We start from the raw sequence: 16,748 nt of genomic DNA on the forward strand, positions 1-16,748 counted from the left end.
TCTGTGAATTGAGAAACCACCTTGCTCTTTCCATCTCAGCTGTGTTCATGTGAATCTGTCAAGGATAACAGCACTAAGTAGACAGACATGGAAGCTGCATTAAACCATCAATAAAAAGACTCCATCATAGCTCAGCACTGCTTCCACAACATGACATCATCCTGAACATAATTGGTGAGATGATTGCAAAAGCATTGCCAGGGGATTAGATTTAAAACTTTGTATAATAGTTTGAAGGGATGTTGAAATGCTTTTGTCATTCAAGGTACTAACAGTTTCTCCTGTTTAACACCAGGTTGTTCAGGTGGTGTACTCCTGGAGAGGAGACATGAGCTAACCTTGGTAAACAGAGAGATAGTGGGATTTACTTTGAATTTAAAATTTCTAATACGCATTAATTAGCCTGTCTAAAGATCATTCCTTTAAGTGAGATGGTGAGTTCCTAAGAAACATTACTACTTCTTTGAGTAATTCTTGAATGGCTTCTTTAAGTAACCACATATGAATAATTTCTTAAGAACCTGAAGACATAAATATCATTTAACTTGTAGAGTTTTTGCAGGCAGTGGTTGTCCATGACAAATCTAACTCTCAAGTGAAATTGTTTCCCCCTGCCTACCAAATGCTGTCTCAGTTAAAACCTGTATGTATCATATATATTTTAGCAAAGTGCTCAGGTGATTATAAGATGCTTCCCCCTTCTCTATCAGTTGCTTTAACCTTGGGTGAAGATGGTGCAAACTCTAAAAATGATGCTGAGAGTCCACTGGCTTAGTTCAGAGGAAGTGGTTCAGTTCACTGAATGCTTGTATCTAACTTTCACATGCTCCCAGTGACTACTAATGATCAGCAACAAACACACGACTGAATAATGCAGAACATGTCCCTGGATTGGTATAGAGGGAAACACAAATGCTGACAAGTTTAGGCCTGTTGTTGCAGTGTGTTTTCTCCTCAAACTTGTTCAGTAGCTCTAGGGATGTACTATGGGTGCTTAGCCTCAGGTTTCCCATATGCTTTGTTTATGATACTGACTTTGTCCATGTTGTTTGAAATAGAAAAGGCTCAATAAGTGCAACAAATACCTATCTCCTTTAAGTTGCTGATTCAAAAATATAGGAAATCAATGTTTGACAGGCTGTTTTAAAAGCTTTCTTAGTCTGAGAAGTGTATTACAACAAACTGCACTAGTGTTTGACACCAATATTTTAGCCAGTTTATGTGAAAATTGCTTCTATAAGAGTTTCATGGCAGCAATAGAAATTTTAAAATGGAAATGAAATTTCAGATACTTTCTAAAAACTCTGAACAGAGAGTGTTGCAGAACCTGTAGATCTGGTCTTCTCAATGGCCCCATCTATTATTATTGTTTCCCAGCTTACAACTTCACATCAGTGAAAATGGTTTTGCTTTCTTTTCGTTTTTGAAAGGGTTTACTGGACTTGAAGAGTAGGTTTGATCGCTTCCTTCAAGAATCTTTCAATAACGATCGGCTCTTCAAGCAGACGATTGCGGGTGACTTTGAGTACTTCCTCAACCTCAACTCCAGGTCTCCAGAGTACCTCTCATTATTTATTGATGATAAGCTGAAAAAGGGAGTCAAGGGAGTAAGTATGAATCACCTAAAAATATCATGCTTTTTGCTCTGTAAACTTGGATGGAATTAAACTAAGCTACTTTTCTAAGATTTTTTTATATGTTAAAGAAATTACAAGTTTACCTTCAAAAAGGTGTATGTAACACATCTGGGGTCATAACACTTTAGATCTAAACTTTCAGAGAAAGCAGGTGACAGGAGATCTGTGTGGCTTGTAACCTACCTCTGAAGCAGCTTACCTGAACTACTTACAGCAGATACTGCCTCAAAAAAGAATTAGGTTGTGGTAGATTCTGTAGCTCCCTTCTTTTGAAACCTTACATGTGATTTCCTTAAGTATGTTTATAGTTTGGCAGCTATTCTGATTATCTAATAATTCCTTTTGAAAATTAATTTGGTTAGAGAAAGGGGTTTGTCTTTGCTGCTTTTTACATACCAGAGGACTACTACCATATCTGTCTTCTAGTTCTAAGTACATCTGTTGCCTTCAGTCTTAGCTTCTTTCCTGAAATTTTCTGAGGTACAGAACCCAGAACTGGACAGGATGGTTCAGCTGAGGCTTCAGTTACTCTAAATAAAACTTAGTGTTAGTATGTACAACTTATGCTTTGGGAATCAAAGAGTAAATTCTGGTTTGTTATAAAACAACTAATCATTTTATTTGTGTGGCACTAGACAGGCTTAGCAAAGCATATCTTAAGAGTTAAAAGCTTTCATTCCAAACTAACTTTCCTACTCTTAACACTGATTTCCCTCATGCTTTTTTAAACTTACCCAGGAACTTTTACTGTATTTATCAAGGCATTCTACTCATTCTTTGTTTCCTTTCTTCCTTGCTCTTGCCTATCCCTTCATTTTAGATCTATATCTTAGTCCACTTTATTGAGTTAGTGCACTGTTCTTTCAGCTGTCAGTGATATGTTGGACCAGTTTTGTTGGCTACTGTTAGACCATCTGCTGCTGTGAATTACTGTAAGTACTTAGGTTGTGTAAGACACTTGTGCTGGAAAATTAAAACCAGCAAATTTTCTCTTTTACAGCTAACAGAACAAGAAGTAGAAACTATTTTGGATAAGGCAATGGTTTTATTCAGGTTTATGCAAGAGAAAGATGTTTTTGAACGCTATTACAAGCAGCACTTGGCAAGAAGACTTCTCACAAACAAGAGTGTTTCAGATGACTCTGAGAAAAATATGATCTCCAAATTAAAGGTAAGACAGTACTTGCATACTTTTTAGGGGTTTTTTCTGGCTTTTTTGTTTTTCATAAATATGGTTTCTCCTGTTTTTATGTGAGATGCATAGGTAATATTAATCTTGATCATTGCTAAATACAAAGTTGATTTTGAAAGCCCCAAATGCAAAAGGCTTTTCGAATATTTTCATGGAAATAAAAGGAAAGTAGTACTGGAAAGCCCCTGGGATGAGAGTGCAGTCTAGAAAACTTTTTTTTCTAAATTTTTAAATAATAGGACAACTGCAGTGACTGAATTTGAAGACTGTGTTTTTTCCTAGATTTTCCATTACTCTTGGTACAATTTTGTTATTGCTTGTGCTGTTGATTTTTAATTGCCTCCATCAGCAGACTGGTGATAATGCTCAATTCCTTTTTGATTAAGTGGTTTGGGGAAAAAAAAAATTATATCAGTCTCTAGAAACACATTTTCCTTAGCTGGTTAAATACTGATTAAATAGACCAAGAGCTGGAGAAGAAGGTAAAGCCTAAAGCTGAACAAACCTCAAACGAAGTTCTATTGCAGCTTCTTCTCAAGTGGCATGATAAATGATGAGAGCACTTCTGAAGCGGAGGGGTCCTAAAATGAAACTGCACTGATCCTTATTTTTGACCTTTGTATTCTGTCAGTGAGCAAAGCCTGATTGTATCAGATTTCTCCAAATTTCTCAGTATTAATTCCTTCTCAGTTACCTCCACCACTTTCAGCTGGTGATTCAGAAGGCAACAGGGCACACACACATTTGCAAGATGAATCAGTGCACATGAAGTGTCCTCTCTTCTCGTGGAACTGCAGAGTGGTCAGGATGCTGAAGATAACACGCTTCCTTTCCCCTCTGTTCACAGTATGTGTCTGAAATGGGGACACAGTCCTGTGTGTGCACATCTGTGTGTGTGCAGATGTTCCTGATGCTCACAAGGCCTAGAATCTTGCTGGGTAATCTGCAGTCAGCCTTCAAAATAAAGCACTCCTAGGACAACAGGAGTTTGCTTGTGATATAAATAGGGTGCATTTCCCTTTACAGAGTTGTGCTAAAAGCAAGTGGAAGTGTATGGTTTGATTTAATAAGCTGTCACAGTTTTTTTAATATGATACAGAAATCTAACACAAAAATACAGTAATGGAGAAGAGGGAAGGCAAGCAATTTAAGATCTCTGTAGGGTTAGGTGTTTATATAAGATGGGAAGCTTTTCTGAGTGTAATGCAAATGGAAATTCCAGTAACCAGAAGTATAGAAATGTAATTTTGGGGATTTATAAACTAACTTTAGTCTTGCAGTTTGCCTGTCAGAAGCTTTGTCTTCATAGTGCTGGTACAGCAAATTATTTTGTGTTTCTAGACTGAATGCGGATGTCAATTCACGTCGAAACTGGAAGGAATGTTCAGGGACATGAGCATCTCAAACACAACGATGGATGAGTTCAGGCAACATCTTCAGGCAACAGGGGTAAGTGCTGGGGTCTGTGTGCTTGTCCTTCTGCTTCAGTACGAACTCTGCAAGTAGGTCCAAGCTTGTGGTTCTTCAGTTGTCGGTAAATGCGCGTCCTGAGAAGGACTCGCGCAGATTGTTCCTTTTGCGGTGTGTCTCGTCTTCCAAACTGTCTTAGCGTTTCCTGAAATGCCCGAGTCGGTCCGGAGCTCGATCCGCGCGGCTCGAGAGTAGCGCCGGCTTCGTTGCTCAGAATCCGTGCCGCCCGCAGGGCTGAGCCGTGGGTGCGCGGTGCAGCGGCACCGCCAGGGGGAGCGCCGTGCCCGCCCCTCCCGGGCCCGGCTGGCCCAGCCCCGCGGGCCGGCTGCCGGCTCCCGCGCGTTTCCTTCCCGCGCGCGTTTCCTTCCCGCGCGCGTTTCCTTCCCGCGCGCGTTTCCTTCCCGCGCGCGTTCCCCAGCGAAGCAGCCCCGTTCTTCAGAGTTCGTCACCGGCTGTGATGTGTATTTCTTTGCTAAGAGCAAGAAAAATACTGCACGCTGCGGGTTTTTGCCAAGCGCGGCATCCCGTGTTGAGCTTTCCTGACACAATTAATGCCTTTTCTGAAAGCAGACCTGCCGTTTTTATTGCAAGTTTCAAAATTTAGCTTTTCAAGTTTTCTTGAAAATTGTCAAATATGGATTTAGTTGTTTAATTAGAAAAACTGCACCTTTTTCTAAGAGTAGGCCCCTGGAATATTTTAGGGAGACATCATTGTTTTTGAGATACCAGTTTACTTGCTCTAAAACATTGTTTTTCTGTACTGATACTCAGTAGCACTTAATGGTGTTTCATAAACAGCCGAGTAGTTCTCTGTGTGCTGCTGAATAGGGTCTGTACAACATACCTGTTTGAATCGGTTTCAGAAGTCTGAATGCCAGGAGTATTTTCATGGATGTTCTCTGCCCAGTGTTCCTGGTTGTGCAAGGTGATATGAAATCTTTGTTGTCTTGAAGCAGTTGGCTGAAATCTTCCTCCTCAGCATTCTGTGACTCATGAGTAGGAGAACAGCATGTTCTCTAAGTGAAGTCAGAAAATGATGGAGAGCAAGTGGATAAAGGTGTTTGTGGACAGGCAGCTCTATTACTGGTTTGTTTGGTTACTCCGCTTTAGAGGCTAGTTATGCTTCAATTCTGTAATGCTTGAAATATAAATTTCAGTAAAAACTTGTTGGAGCATTTCCATTTTTTAAGCAGCATGGTGGGCTTGGACATGTAGGGGAAGTGGGGGTTGTGCTTAAAGGTTCATGTACTTTATATGACAGTCTTAAAATGAATGAGTTAATAAATTACATCTCTACCTTCTTTTTAGCTATGTACAGCTAAGAAGAAGAATTTAAAATGCTAACAGATGTTTAGTTAGGCTTTTTTTTTTCATCTTTCATCTTTTTAAACTTCATCTTTCTCTTGGTAAGACACCAGCAGTTCATGTCATGGTTTTCTTTTGGTCAACCTAACACTGGCCTTTTAATGAAATTTCCAGAAATACTATTTAGGAAATACAGGAAGATTTGGGGGATTTTGTTACTGTTAAAATGCTAGCGACATTGTGTTTTATATGAAATAGTTTGTTCTACTCCTTTTTAAACAGTTTGTGTACCTAGAATGTGTACAATGCCTCCTAGAGGAGGCAGGTGTCTGCATTTCTCTAAATAATCCTACCAGCAAAGTTTCCTTCTGCATCCTCTATCCTGAGAAGTAGGCAGTGCCAAGGTCTGTGTAGATCATTGGTTGGCTCTCAGAAAGTGGAAAGCTCAGCACCAGGGAAAGTCCAGGCTGATAGATTGAGAAATTTCTGTAGCTGTGATCCTGGAACATTTATTGGAGTTGTGTAAAGACCGGATCACTTCTGGGCACTTTCCACTAGTTTCTACCATTTTCATGCTGAAAAGATACCTTGTAAAATAAAGTGCTTCCCAAACTGTTTCGTGTTACCAACTTCCTAATGCTCTTTATAATGTATGATGGGAGGCATTCTGAATTAGTGCTGTGTTCTGGTCTGGCAAAGACCAAAAAAATTTGGGAAACTGTTGCCATCTCAGCTCAAATGCTTCAGTGCCAGATAAATATATTTCCTGTATGCTTCTGTCTGCACTGATGGCCTTTTCCCACTTGGCTGGAGGATGAAAACTGTTGAAGCTTGTTTAGGTTTTCAGAAGTTTCCTGGTCACAAGCTGGTGGTGCACACAGGCATTCAATATTCACAATACAAAAACTGTTCTCTAGTGCATGGGAATGCTACTCTGCTACTGAATAGTGAAAGTTTGAGTCAGGTGGCAGTTTTTGACCTTCTAAAACATAATGTGCTCTGTCTCTGTGTAGTGGACTTACAGAAGTTGAATACTGTATGCTTTGGATTTTTTGTCCATAGTGTGTATTCTTTGAAGGTATTGCTTCTGCCTCCTAAAGCTGAAAGTAATCAGTTTTAAGCTTAATAATGCTCAGCTTAGTTGGGATACCTAGTGGGGATTATGCATCACTGGTAGCCAGGCCTCTATCATTTGTCAACACATCTTTATAGATCAGCACTTGAGCTGGGGAATGTTTCCTCACCAGTGCTGAATGGCTGTCCTTAGGGAAAGAGGATAGGTGGGCTGTGTAAAAGTGAGTATCATTGCAGTCCATAGATAAGTTCCCTGTGGTTCAACATCAGATAGTATCTCCTCTCTACTTCCAGACAGTACATTTAGAAAGAGTTATTTTGAAATTCACATATTTCATGCAACCCAGCTTTATTGTGTGTCATCAAAAAACGAATTTACAGAGACTTGTTGCACGTATTGTAGGTTCTGTTTATGATCACAGACATTTACTTCTTAGTTAAGAATTCCTTTTGTTCAATTCTGCATGCTCTTAAATGCCAGAGGGGAATAATGTTGAGGATTTTTGCTGTACCATCTACTCTGATACTGATGAATCAATGTATTTGTCTGGTTTTGTAAAAAATAATGTTTACAGATATGTCTGTTTCTTTTGTAGTTAGGCAAAATTCCACATATTTTACACTGATACAGACAAAGTGGTGAAACATGGTCTTGTTTTTAAGTAGTGTTTGTTTTCTTCCAATTACTTTTAGGTCTCACTAGGAGGTGTTGATCTCACAGTGCGTGTCCTCACAACAGGTTACTGGCCCACCCAGTCAGCCACACCAAAGTGCAACATCCCTCCAGCTCCCAGACATGCTTTTGAAATATTTAGAAGGTATGTATTACTACAGATTTTTAGGTAGCATTTTTGAGAATAAACTTTCTAAATCTTACCTGTACAGATGTTTTTTTTTTTTTGTACCTGTACAGATTTTTTTTTTTTTTGACAGCTTTACTGTTAAGGATGTACTGGCAAACTGCTCTTCTTCAGCTCATGTAAAAATTGGAGAATGCAATAGTTGCATGATGATGGGAGATCTTACATAGAATTCTGACAAAAATTTTGAAAAAGCAAGAAGTTATAAATGTTTTAAGAATATCCTCGATAGCTCCAAAAGACTATGTAACTTTTAAAATGCATTTCATCCTCAGTACAAAATGTGAGTTATATATTGTTTTCATTTCTATTCTGTTACAGATTTTATTTAGCCAAACATAGTGGGCGACAGCTGACACTCCAGCATCACATGGGTTCTGCAGATCTCAATGCCACTTTCTATGGGCCTGTTAAAAAGGTAGAGAATCAAGATTATATAAATACTGTATCTTTTTTTAAAAAGTAAGCAAATGCATATTTTTTTTTGTAATTTCAGAATTTTGTAAAATCAAACCAATTGAGAATGTAAGAATAAGAAAAAGATGCCTTCCATCAACCTTACAGTCTCATTCTTTTTTGTAGCAGTTCTGCTTTGACATTTTATTTCCCTCTGAATCTAATTTGAATGCATCACTCAGCATTATCTTTTACTTGTAGAAAAGTAGTAAATGTCATCTTGAAGGGACCTGACTTGAGTGGTTTGTATTTTTTTTGACTAGGTGAAAAGTAAAAGGAAACTTGTTAGTTACTTATTAAGCCAAGTTTAGCCTGCTTTTCATATGCAGAGTGCAATGTAGACATTTTTTCAAAGACAAGACTCAAGCAGAGTTTATAGAAGTACAATGCTTAACTTGTCTGTATACAAGAAAGGAGTTGTGTAGTGATTAGCCAGTACTAAAATGCCAAGCTAGAATTAGTAATGGTATGATGCTTGGGAATGTAGGAGGCAATGCAGAGTGAAAGCAAAGTTCTTAGAATGAAGTGTTAATAACATGCACTTGTGAGGATGTTGAAATTGTGTTACTGCAGGATAAATGTGTTGATAACTTTAAAGAAAAGCTCAAGAACAACTTGGAGGGTGGACAAGTATTGGAACAGGGGCCTAAGAGGTGATGAAGTCTCCATCCCTGGCAATGGTCATTGTTTGGTGGCTGTCAGTGTTTGGCTGGTCTGGAGTGGTGGCTGGACCACAGGACCTCTGTATGGGCCTCCAGGATCAATCTCCCTGGCATTGTAAGGTAGCTGCTGGAGGAACATCCTGGTTATGCCCCCAGGGGTTCACTTTTCTGTCTCTTCTGTAAGCTGGTCTAGAGAAATTTTTCATCATGAAACTTTCATCTTATCAGGATAAAACATTTTTCAGTGAAGAATAAGCTAACAGTAGTTTTGGAATTTTGAAATAGGAAGATGGCTCAGAAGTCGGTGTAGGAGGTGCCCAAGTAACTGGCTCAAATACACGGAAGCACATATTGCAAGTCTCCACTTTCCAGATGACAATATTAATGCTATTTAACAACAGAGAAAAATACACGTTTGAGGTAAGTGGTGTGGGTTTCTTACCATATTCTAAATAACTGGCTTGGGCCCTTTCTTGTCCTCTTGAGTTAGACATTTGAAGATCAGGCCGTCATTCTGTTTGAGTATGGATCAGGCCAATTAACACAGGAAGCAGATTATTAGCAATGCACCTGGGAAGCAGTTCTAGGGGAGGAAATTATTTAGGAGCAGAAGGTTTCAGAAATGTTTGAGAATTGTGAGTGTGGTTGTTCTAGGTCACTGGGCTGTACAAAAGCTGAAGTTGAAATGCAGCAGGTGGCTCCATTTCCTCATTTTGTCTTTGAGAAGCTGGATTTAGAGGCCAAGGGGTGGAGAAGGGTTTGTATCCTGGCTTCTTGAGTACCTAAGTAAAATTGGCAGGCTGGACTGAGCTGGAGGATGAATCTTCTCTGATTTATCAGCCGGAAAGGGCAGTGAAGAAAGGTCTGGATAGATTCTTAACAAGGAGACTAGAGGGGTGTTGCTGTGAAAGGTTGAAATGGCAGCTAAGAGGTGGTGATGATGATGAAGAAGGCTTTAGGAGAGGGAGAGTGTCTTATGCTTTGTTGTGTGAGCATTAGATTGTTAAGATAAATTGATAGTTTCGTTTTTGACATTATCTTCTGTTTGAGAGAGCATTGGCAGCCTTGAAAAACAGTGTGGGTGCAGATTGAAACAGTTGATTTCCAGGTATTTTCATCTGCTTTTGACCGTGCTATGCATAGTGATCATTTGCCTTTTTGCTTGGATTCTGATTTCAGCTTATTTGGCATACTTCTAGCCTGTTAATAAAGAAAGTTTCTTTGAGGTGGTCTCAGTGGTGATTAAGCAAGACAGGATTTGATAAGAGGCTCTATATAATAAACTACTGATAATTTAAAACGTTATTTTAGAACACAAAGTCCTGCGTGTTGTGAAATCCATTTCAGAAGCATTACAGCTTTGAGTATTTCACAGAATATTTGAGGGAGTGAAAACAAGGAGGAGGACTTAAGAGCTCGTTTTTTTTTCCTGAAGCTGATTTTGAAATCGGGCCTGGTGGCTGCCTTATTCCACCAAATCACAGGCTTAATGAGGAGTAGAGCATTACCCATATATGAATAAATAGCACTTGTGAGAGCAGTGAAAAATGCAGTTTTTAATACATGCTCTAAATTATACTTTATTTTACCAAGACCAGATGATAGAGGAGTATGTCCATCTGCTTTTAGGTTCTATGTTTTGTTTATTTCTGGTTTGGGAGTTCTTATGCTTTTACTTTGTGTCCCACTTGAACTAAAACACTAAGGAGGCATATTTGTGTTGTTTGGTTTCTTTGGTGAAGTGTGTGGGAGTTGCCTTTAACTCCAGCCAGGAAAGCTTATGAACACTTCAGAGGAGAATGAATTTCATCTTTGTTCATTGATTATTGGATACCCTGATTAACTGCTGAGTGCTGGGCAACCATTCCTTCTCTCCTGTGTCAGATGAGTGCTTTCAGTGCAGCAGAGCATATGAGCTGACTTGTGTGTGTGCTTGTGTATCCTAAAACTGTCTGATACACAAGATTCTGATTCTGCAGATTCACAGCTCAACAGATTCATCTGAAATTGCCTTCACAGCTGAACAGACTTTGCTGTTTTATTTTGCATTCAGTGTGATTATTGATTGCAAACTTGATAAGTTCCTCATAATAATAATCCTAACAGCCATTAGACCATGTGATTGAGGAAAAAATGGGATAATGCTAATGCAAAAATCGTTCATAAAATGCTATGGAAACGTAAAAATTTCTTCACAAAAAATATATACATGCATTGTCTTCCTGTGCAGCAACATTTTATTTGTATATGCAAAATAGCTGTTGGCCATATAGGTGTAGGTTAGTACTACTGAAGTGGAAGAGGAAGAATCTTCATGCAGGCCTTCAAACAATGCTATTTTTTTTCTACTAATTCAGATTTTTTTTCTAATTAAGACTTATATAATGCTAAAATATATTCTTCAGTTGATTTACATTACAGCTCAGTGTTTTAAAAGGTGAAATGCTTGCTTTTTTGTAATGACATCAGAAATAAGCATTGTTCTTTATGTTTAATGAACAAGAAATACAGGTGTGACCATAGTGGAAGTTAATATGTGGAATAATTCCACAAAAATGAGAGATGAGAACTGTAAACTAGATTGCCTGTTCTTTCTTTTGCTGATGTCTTTGGAAGTTACACAAGTTGCAGTCTGTAAATAAAACTAAAATGCTTTTTATTATTTCAACAAAAGGACAAAAATATTTTCCTTCAGATTTTTCTACACGTTTTCCTTCTAATAATCTGTTTTCTTGTATAGAATGACAGAGTTCCATACCTGGAATGATCTCTTTTGTAACCCCCAGCTAGAGCTCTCACTTGGTAATATTTTAGCACTGAGATTGTGTAATCAGTGCTACTCCTGCACAAATCTAATGAGGCCTTGAAAATAAGGCATTTTTGGAGATGGGGAAGAAGTACACATTTCTTACTGCTACATCAAATATCTACATAAAAAAAAGTTCAGAAAAACATGATGCTGCAGACTGAGGAAAGAGAGCACAGGAACATCTGTTACCGCCATTTACATTCATAGTTAACTTTTTTTTTTTTAATTCAGCTCAAAGTTTTTGGCTCCTTCTGAGGCAGCATATTGCAGTGCAATTCTTTGTGGTCCTTACTTTAATGCTGGCTTTTAAATTCTAAAAGTGAAATAGTTTGAGTGTGTTCATGGCTCAGCTGCAGAGTGAAGTACAATAGCAAATACACACCGTTTTGTTTAAGGTTCGGTAGTGTGAAATGCCCTCAAATTCCCTTTTGGCTCTTGGTTTCACTTTTATTAAAAGCAGAATATATGTATGGCCTTGTAGAACTGATGTACTTTTGAAAGGATTAATTGTAATTGTTTATCAAAAATCAAAGTTTGGGAGCCTAGATGTCACTGGTTTTACATCATTAATAAGCTGAGTTTGGTTTGTGGCCTTTAAGGCTTTTCATTTATCTAAGCTCTAAAATCTGGCACCTTCCCTTAGTTTATTAAATTTTATGCTGTTCAGTCCATTTCAGTAAGGTTTTTTTTGCTGTGACCATGTAAAGGATTATAGCTTGTTTGGATTTTTTTTAATACTATTTTGTGCTGAATCTGAAAAAAGATGTGAGGGTGACAACTTGTGTTTTAAATATAGCAGCAAAGGAAGAAATAGTAACTTTCTATGAGCAGCTTGGGAAGAAACATTTGGATACTAGGAAATAGTTAAAATATGTGGATATTCACAACTTATTTCAAATGGTGGAAGTATTTCTGAACGCTTTATGCTAAGAATGCTCTTTGGAACATTTTACTATTTCCAAATCATCTGTAAGCAGGAGCTACCAAAAATCCTGAATTTTTAAAATTTTGGACTTGCCGATTTTATTCTTTTTACCTTACTCTAGTTAATTTGACCTTATGTCAAAAACAGCTTCACACAATTTCACATAAAGTCAATACTCTGTGTCTGGTGTTGGGTCAGCTTGAAAAATAATACCTATTTTGTCTGAGCCTTGGCATCACAGAGAGCTGGTAGTAAGATGCTGTATATGAGGTGCAGTCAAATTCCTGATAAAAGTCTGAGTCAAAGCCAGTACATCCAAATCATTTTTATTGTATGTTGTGGTGCCTGGTGACAGAAAAGTGGCTGTTTTTTTCTGGCGTGATATGAGAAATAACTTGAGTATACTAAAAAAAAAAAAAAAAACCAAAAAAAAAAACATTACTTGATAGAATTTAGTTTGATTTTTTTTTCTGGTCAATATTTGCAGAACTTTTAACAAGTTGTTTATAGTTCTTTACAGATCTTAGCATTTTGATCACTTGGAGTTGTTACTGCTGTTCTTAATTTAAGATTATCACATACACTTGTGTGCCATGAGAATCAGAATTTATGGGGACAGTGTAATGGCTTCATGCTACCCTTGAAACCAAAGCTAGGGAAGCTGAGAAAGGGATACCTCTTGTGGGCAGCTGCATGTCTGCAGGGTTTGTTTTTTCTCTTTAGCTTGAGTCCCTCAAAAGTCTGAATGGGAATGTGAAATCAGTAGTGTCTGCAGTTTCCTCAGGCTAGAGATAGGAAGAAAAGAGATGAGGAAAAATGAACTTCTACTGAATGGGAGCTCAGTAAGCACATTAGGTCTGAGAGAGCAGCCTAGTTGGCCTTCTCCTAGAGCACATCAGGGCATCCTACTGCATCCAGTGTAACTCATGACCACTGCTGACTTGCCTAACATCCATCTCTCAGCAGGCTCTTAGGAGCACTGGCAGAGGTACACCAGGTTATGTGCATGTTTTACAGTCTTCTTCCAAGTTCATATGTTTGCTGCACTGTAATGGGCTCTTTTTGTATTTTACCTGGAGAAGTCCTAGCCAAAGGCATCTGGAGTTATTCAGAAGGGAGGTGTGATGAATCCAGAGTATTTGTATGCTGCAGTGAAGCCAGACATGGTTTGCTCCATTTGTAAAGATCATCTTTTTAACAGCGTGGCTGAATGCAAAAGCATTTGTGCAGCTCTTGGTCAGGAATTGGCATGAACATCATGGATGTTTTCAATCACTGAGTCAGAAGGTTTGTTTTCACCCTGTTCAACAAACCCTGGAAACAGTTAACAAATCCTTTCAACCCTCTCAGAAATTGCAGGGAGTTGAACAGCTGGTTATTCTTTCTTCTCCTTCCAGCTCATGGTGACTGTTCATTTGATAGAATTCACTGAGTGCTGACACAGGTGGATATTTTGCACAGTACCCACTGAGACCTTGTTGCTGAATGAGTTCTGACCTTTCAAGTGCCACAACTGTCACAGTATTAATTTTTTGAGCAATTCCTGATGTTGTTTGTAACACATGATACTTCTGCCACAGCCATAAGCTAACGAAGTATTCTTTTTTTAGGAAATTCAACAAGAAACTGATATCCCTGAAAGAGAACTGGTTAGAGCCCTACAGTCCCTTGCATGTGGCAAACCAACACAACGTGTTCTCACAAAAGAGCCCAAATCAAAAGAAATAGAAAATGGTCATATATTTACAGTGAATGATCAGTTCACATCTAAACTACACAGAGTCAAGATTCAGACGGGTAAGTCAACTTTATGTTCTATTCTCTTGCAGTCCCAAATCTGCCTTAAAACTTCAAATTATCTTTTTGCAGGATTGATATCCACAGAAGTGAAAGGAGAGAATTCTTTTTTTCTTGATGATTAGTTGCATGAAAATGAAAATTCAAACGCCAGGAAAAGTGTGGAAGTCAGTTAAGCCTTTTACTTTACAAAATTTGTAATTATCTCTTACAGGAAATACTGAAAGAAAAGTAAAATTAATATTAAATAGTTAAATTAAAAATATGCTACTGATTGATTCAGAAATAGGAAAATTACCTCGTAGGTTGCTGTACTGCAGTGAAATGAGTGATGTTTTTAACCCATGATAAAGCAGCCATTTTCAAGTACCAGGTAGCTTATAATGGTTTTGGGCAATGATTTGGGTTTAATAAATAAGGGAAGCTGAGTGTATAATAACCACTTCATTATTTTACAGAAGTACTGGTGCTTGTGCCTGTAAGCAGTTTTGAGTACTGTTCAAATTCTAACATAGTAGTAATTAAATAACAGTTTGTTATCTTGTCAGTTGCTATCAAAATATGCCAGAAAGTGTTAATATGTTCTTGTGGCTGCTTTTCATTTTAAAAAATAATCAACTTCAAGAATGTCAAAACTCAGGAAAATATAACTTGATGTCTAGATGAAATACATAGTGAAGCTAACACACAATGAAATATATTTTAATTTTGCTAACGTAATTTCCATTCTCTGTTTTCTTTAAGTTGCTGCCAAACAAGGAGAATCTGATCCAGAAAGGAAAGAAACAAGGCAGAAAGTAGATGATGACAGAAAACATGAGATAGAAGCTGCTATAGTTCGGATAATGAAATCTAGAAAGAAGATGCAACACAATGTGCTAGTAGCAGAGGTATGCTTGTACAGAGCTTTGCTATTAGCTCATTGAAGTGACACAGCTCTTACATGATTCTGAGAGGCTTTTGAGAGCTGCTGTTTTCACCCATCCTTTCTTTTTCCATGTCTATCTGAAGAGACACCTAGATCCTTACAGGATGTACTCATGGGTGTATATAATTTTCCTTCTACTTTTAGAGTTGTTACGGTGTTAAATTGCTTAAAAAGCAAATCAGTGTGCTTAACATTATTTTTGGTTTTGATCTTGCTACTGATTGTTGGGTCCAGGTTTGAGAGATTGGAGCTCTTAGCGGAGAGAAACAGTCCTGCTGCTTTTCACTGCAAAGCTCACACAGCTCCAGCACATTACACATTTTACACTGTGGAACTCCCTTAGAGCTGTGAAATTGGGAGCATTCTCAGATTGTGACCATGCCTCTGTAACAAGAGTTTTGAGCAAGCAAGTGGAGGGACTGTCAGAAGTCTGCAGGCTGCTTTTTATGCTTCATAGTTGTCGCCATCTTTGTCTTAATACAATTTTCTGGTCATTGTGTTCTGTTAGGCTACTTCAAGGTCTTACTTGCACTGTGATCTTATATTTTGGGTTTTGTTTTGTTTTAGGTAACTCAGCAGCTGAAGGCCCGATTCTTACCAAGTCCAGTTGTTATTAAAAAACGTATTGAAGGACTTATTGAGAGAGAATATTTGGCACGAACACCTGAGGATCGCAAAGTATACACTTACGTAGCATAAAATGCGTTCAGAAAATTTGATTTATTCTTGGACTATACTCTTCGCATGAACTGGGAAGTTCTTTTAAATCATTAATATTAAGACGACCATCTTCTCTATTAAATTACAGTACATGTTCTAGACCATTCAGATCAAGCCTTTTACTCCTTTTGAGAGTTTTTGACATGAATTAATTGAGCTTCAGGCTTTTCAACGTTATCCCTGTAGAGATCATCCTTATAATTCTTCGGGAAAATGTGAATGTGCCGCGTTTGTTTTCAATACTGTATGAAAACAGAAATAAAAATGACTTTAGAAAATACAGCTCATTTAAAAAAATAAATTTGTTGCAATTTCATTTCCCCAGATCTTCAGTGTTGATGTAAATGTGTTTCTGTAGTGTTGCTTAGCACTTCACGCATTGTATAAGTTGGGTTTAAAAGAAACCACAAGTGGTAAGGCAAAATTCCCACTTACCTTGCTCTGCTTTAAATATTTCTTTAACTAGACATGTTTAATTTAAATACTTGCTAAGTTTTTTGGAGACCCAAGAAGAAAACTTGAGCATGTTTCACTCTTCTAGCTGCACTCACTGTTCCAACAACATGAATCAGGGACTTCTGGGGGCTCAGAAAAGACCGTAATAATTATGGCTTTCCCTTCTGTAATTTGAGTTCTTCTAAATTAAACTCTATATTGATTAGGTTTTTTCTGGTTTCTTTATAGGAAAAAGGACAAGATTTTAGTGTGTATAAACTGTATAATAATTTTTGCTGTTGTACTCACTGCTGATGGTGGATTGTACAGGGCGATGTTTTTATTTCACTAAATGTAGACAAAATAAATTTAAAATAAATGGATTTAGTGTACACAAACAACTAATTCAAGTGTGTTAGAGTACAGGGTTGACAATCATTTGGAACTAAATACTATCCCCTGGGGAAATGTACTGGGA

At 37.9% G+C, this 16,748-nt stretch overlaps 1 protein-coding gene across 2 annotated transcripts in view; it reads left to right on the forward strand.

Annotated features, from left to right (window-relative positions):
* CUL3 (cullin 3) overlaps nucleotides 1-16,151 on the forward strand; it is a 54,556-nt gene extending 38,405 nt beyond the window's left edge. For both annotated transcript variants that reach the window (XM_062499012.1, XM_062499013.1), the window contains 9 exons: nucleotides 1,431-1,607; nucleotides 2,638-2,808; nucleotides 4,171-4,278; nucleotides 7,372-7,496; nucleotides 7,860-7,956; nucleotides 8,942-9,076; nucleotides 14,001-14,187; nucleotides 14,932-15,077; nucleotides 15,683-16,151. In XM_062499012.1, coding sequence (XP_062354996.1) covers nucleotides 1,431-1,607; nucleotides 2,638-2,808; nucleotides 4,171-4,278; nucleotides 7,372-7,496; nucleotides 7,860-7,956; nucleotides 8,942-9,076; nucleotides 14,001-14,187; nucleotides 14,932-15,077; nucleotides 15,683-15,814 — 1,278 coding nt within the window. In that variant the 3' untranslated portion in view covers nucleotides 15,815-16,151. The remainder of the gene's footprint in view (nucleotides 1-1,430; nucleotides 1,608-2,637; nucleotides 2,809-4,170; nucleotides 4,279-7,371; nucleotides 7,497-7,859; nucleotides 7,957-8,941; nucleotides 9,077-14,000; nucleotides 14,188-14,931; nucleotides 15,078-15,682) is intronic.
* Nucleotides 16,152-16,748: the final 597 nt, after the last annotated feature.

The sequence above is a fragment of the Cinclus cinclus genome, chromosome 10 (genome assembly GCF_963662255.1).
Source record: "Cinclus cinclus chromosome 10, bCinCin1.1, whole genome shotgun sequence".
Taxonomy (NCBI): Eukaryota; Metazoa; Chordata; class Aves; order Passeriformes; family Cinclidae; genus Cinclus; species Cinclus cinclus.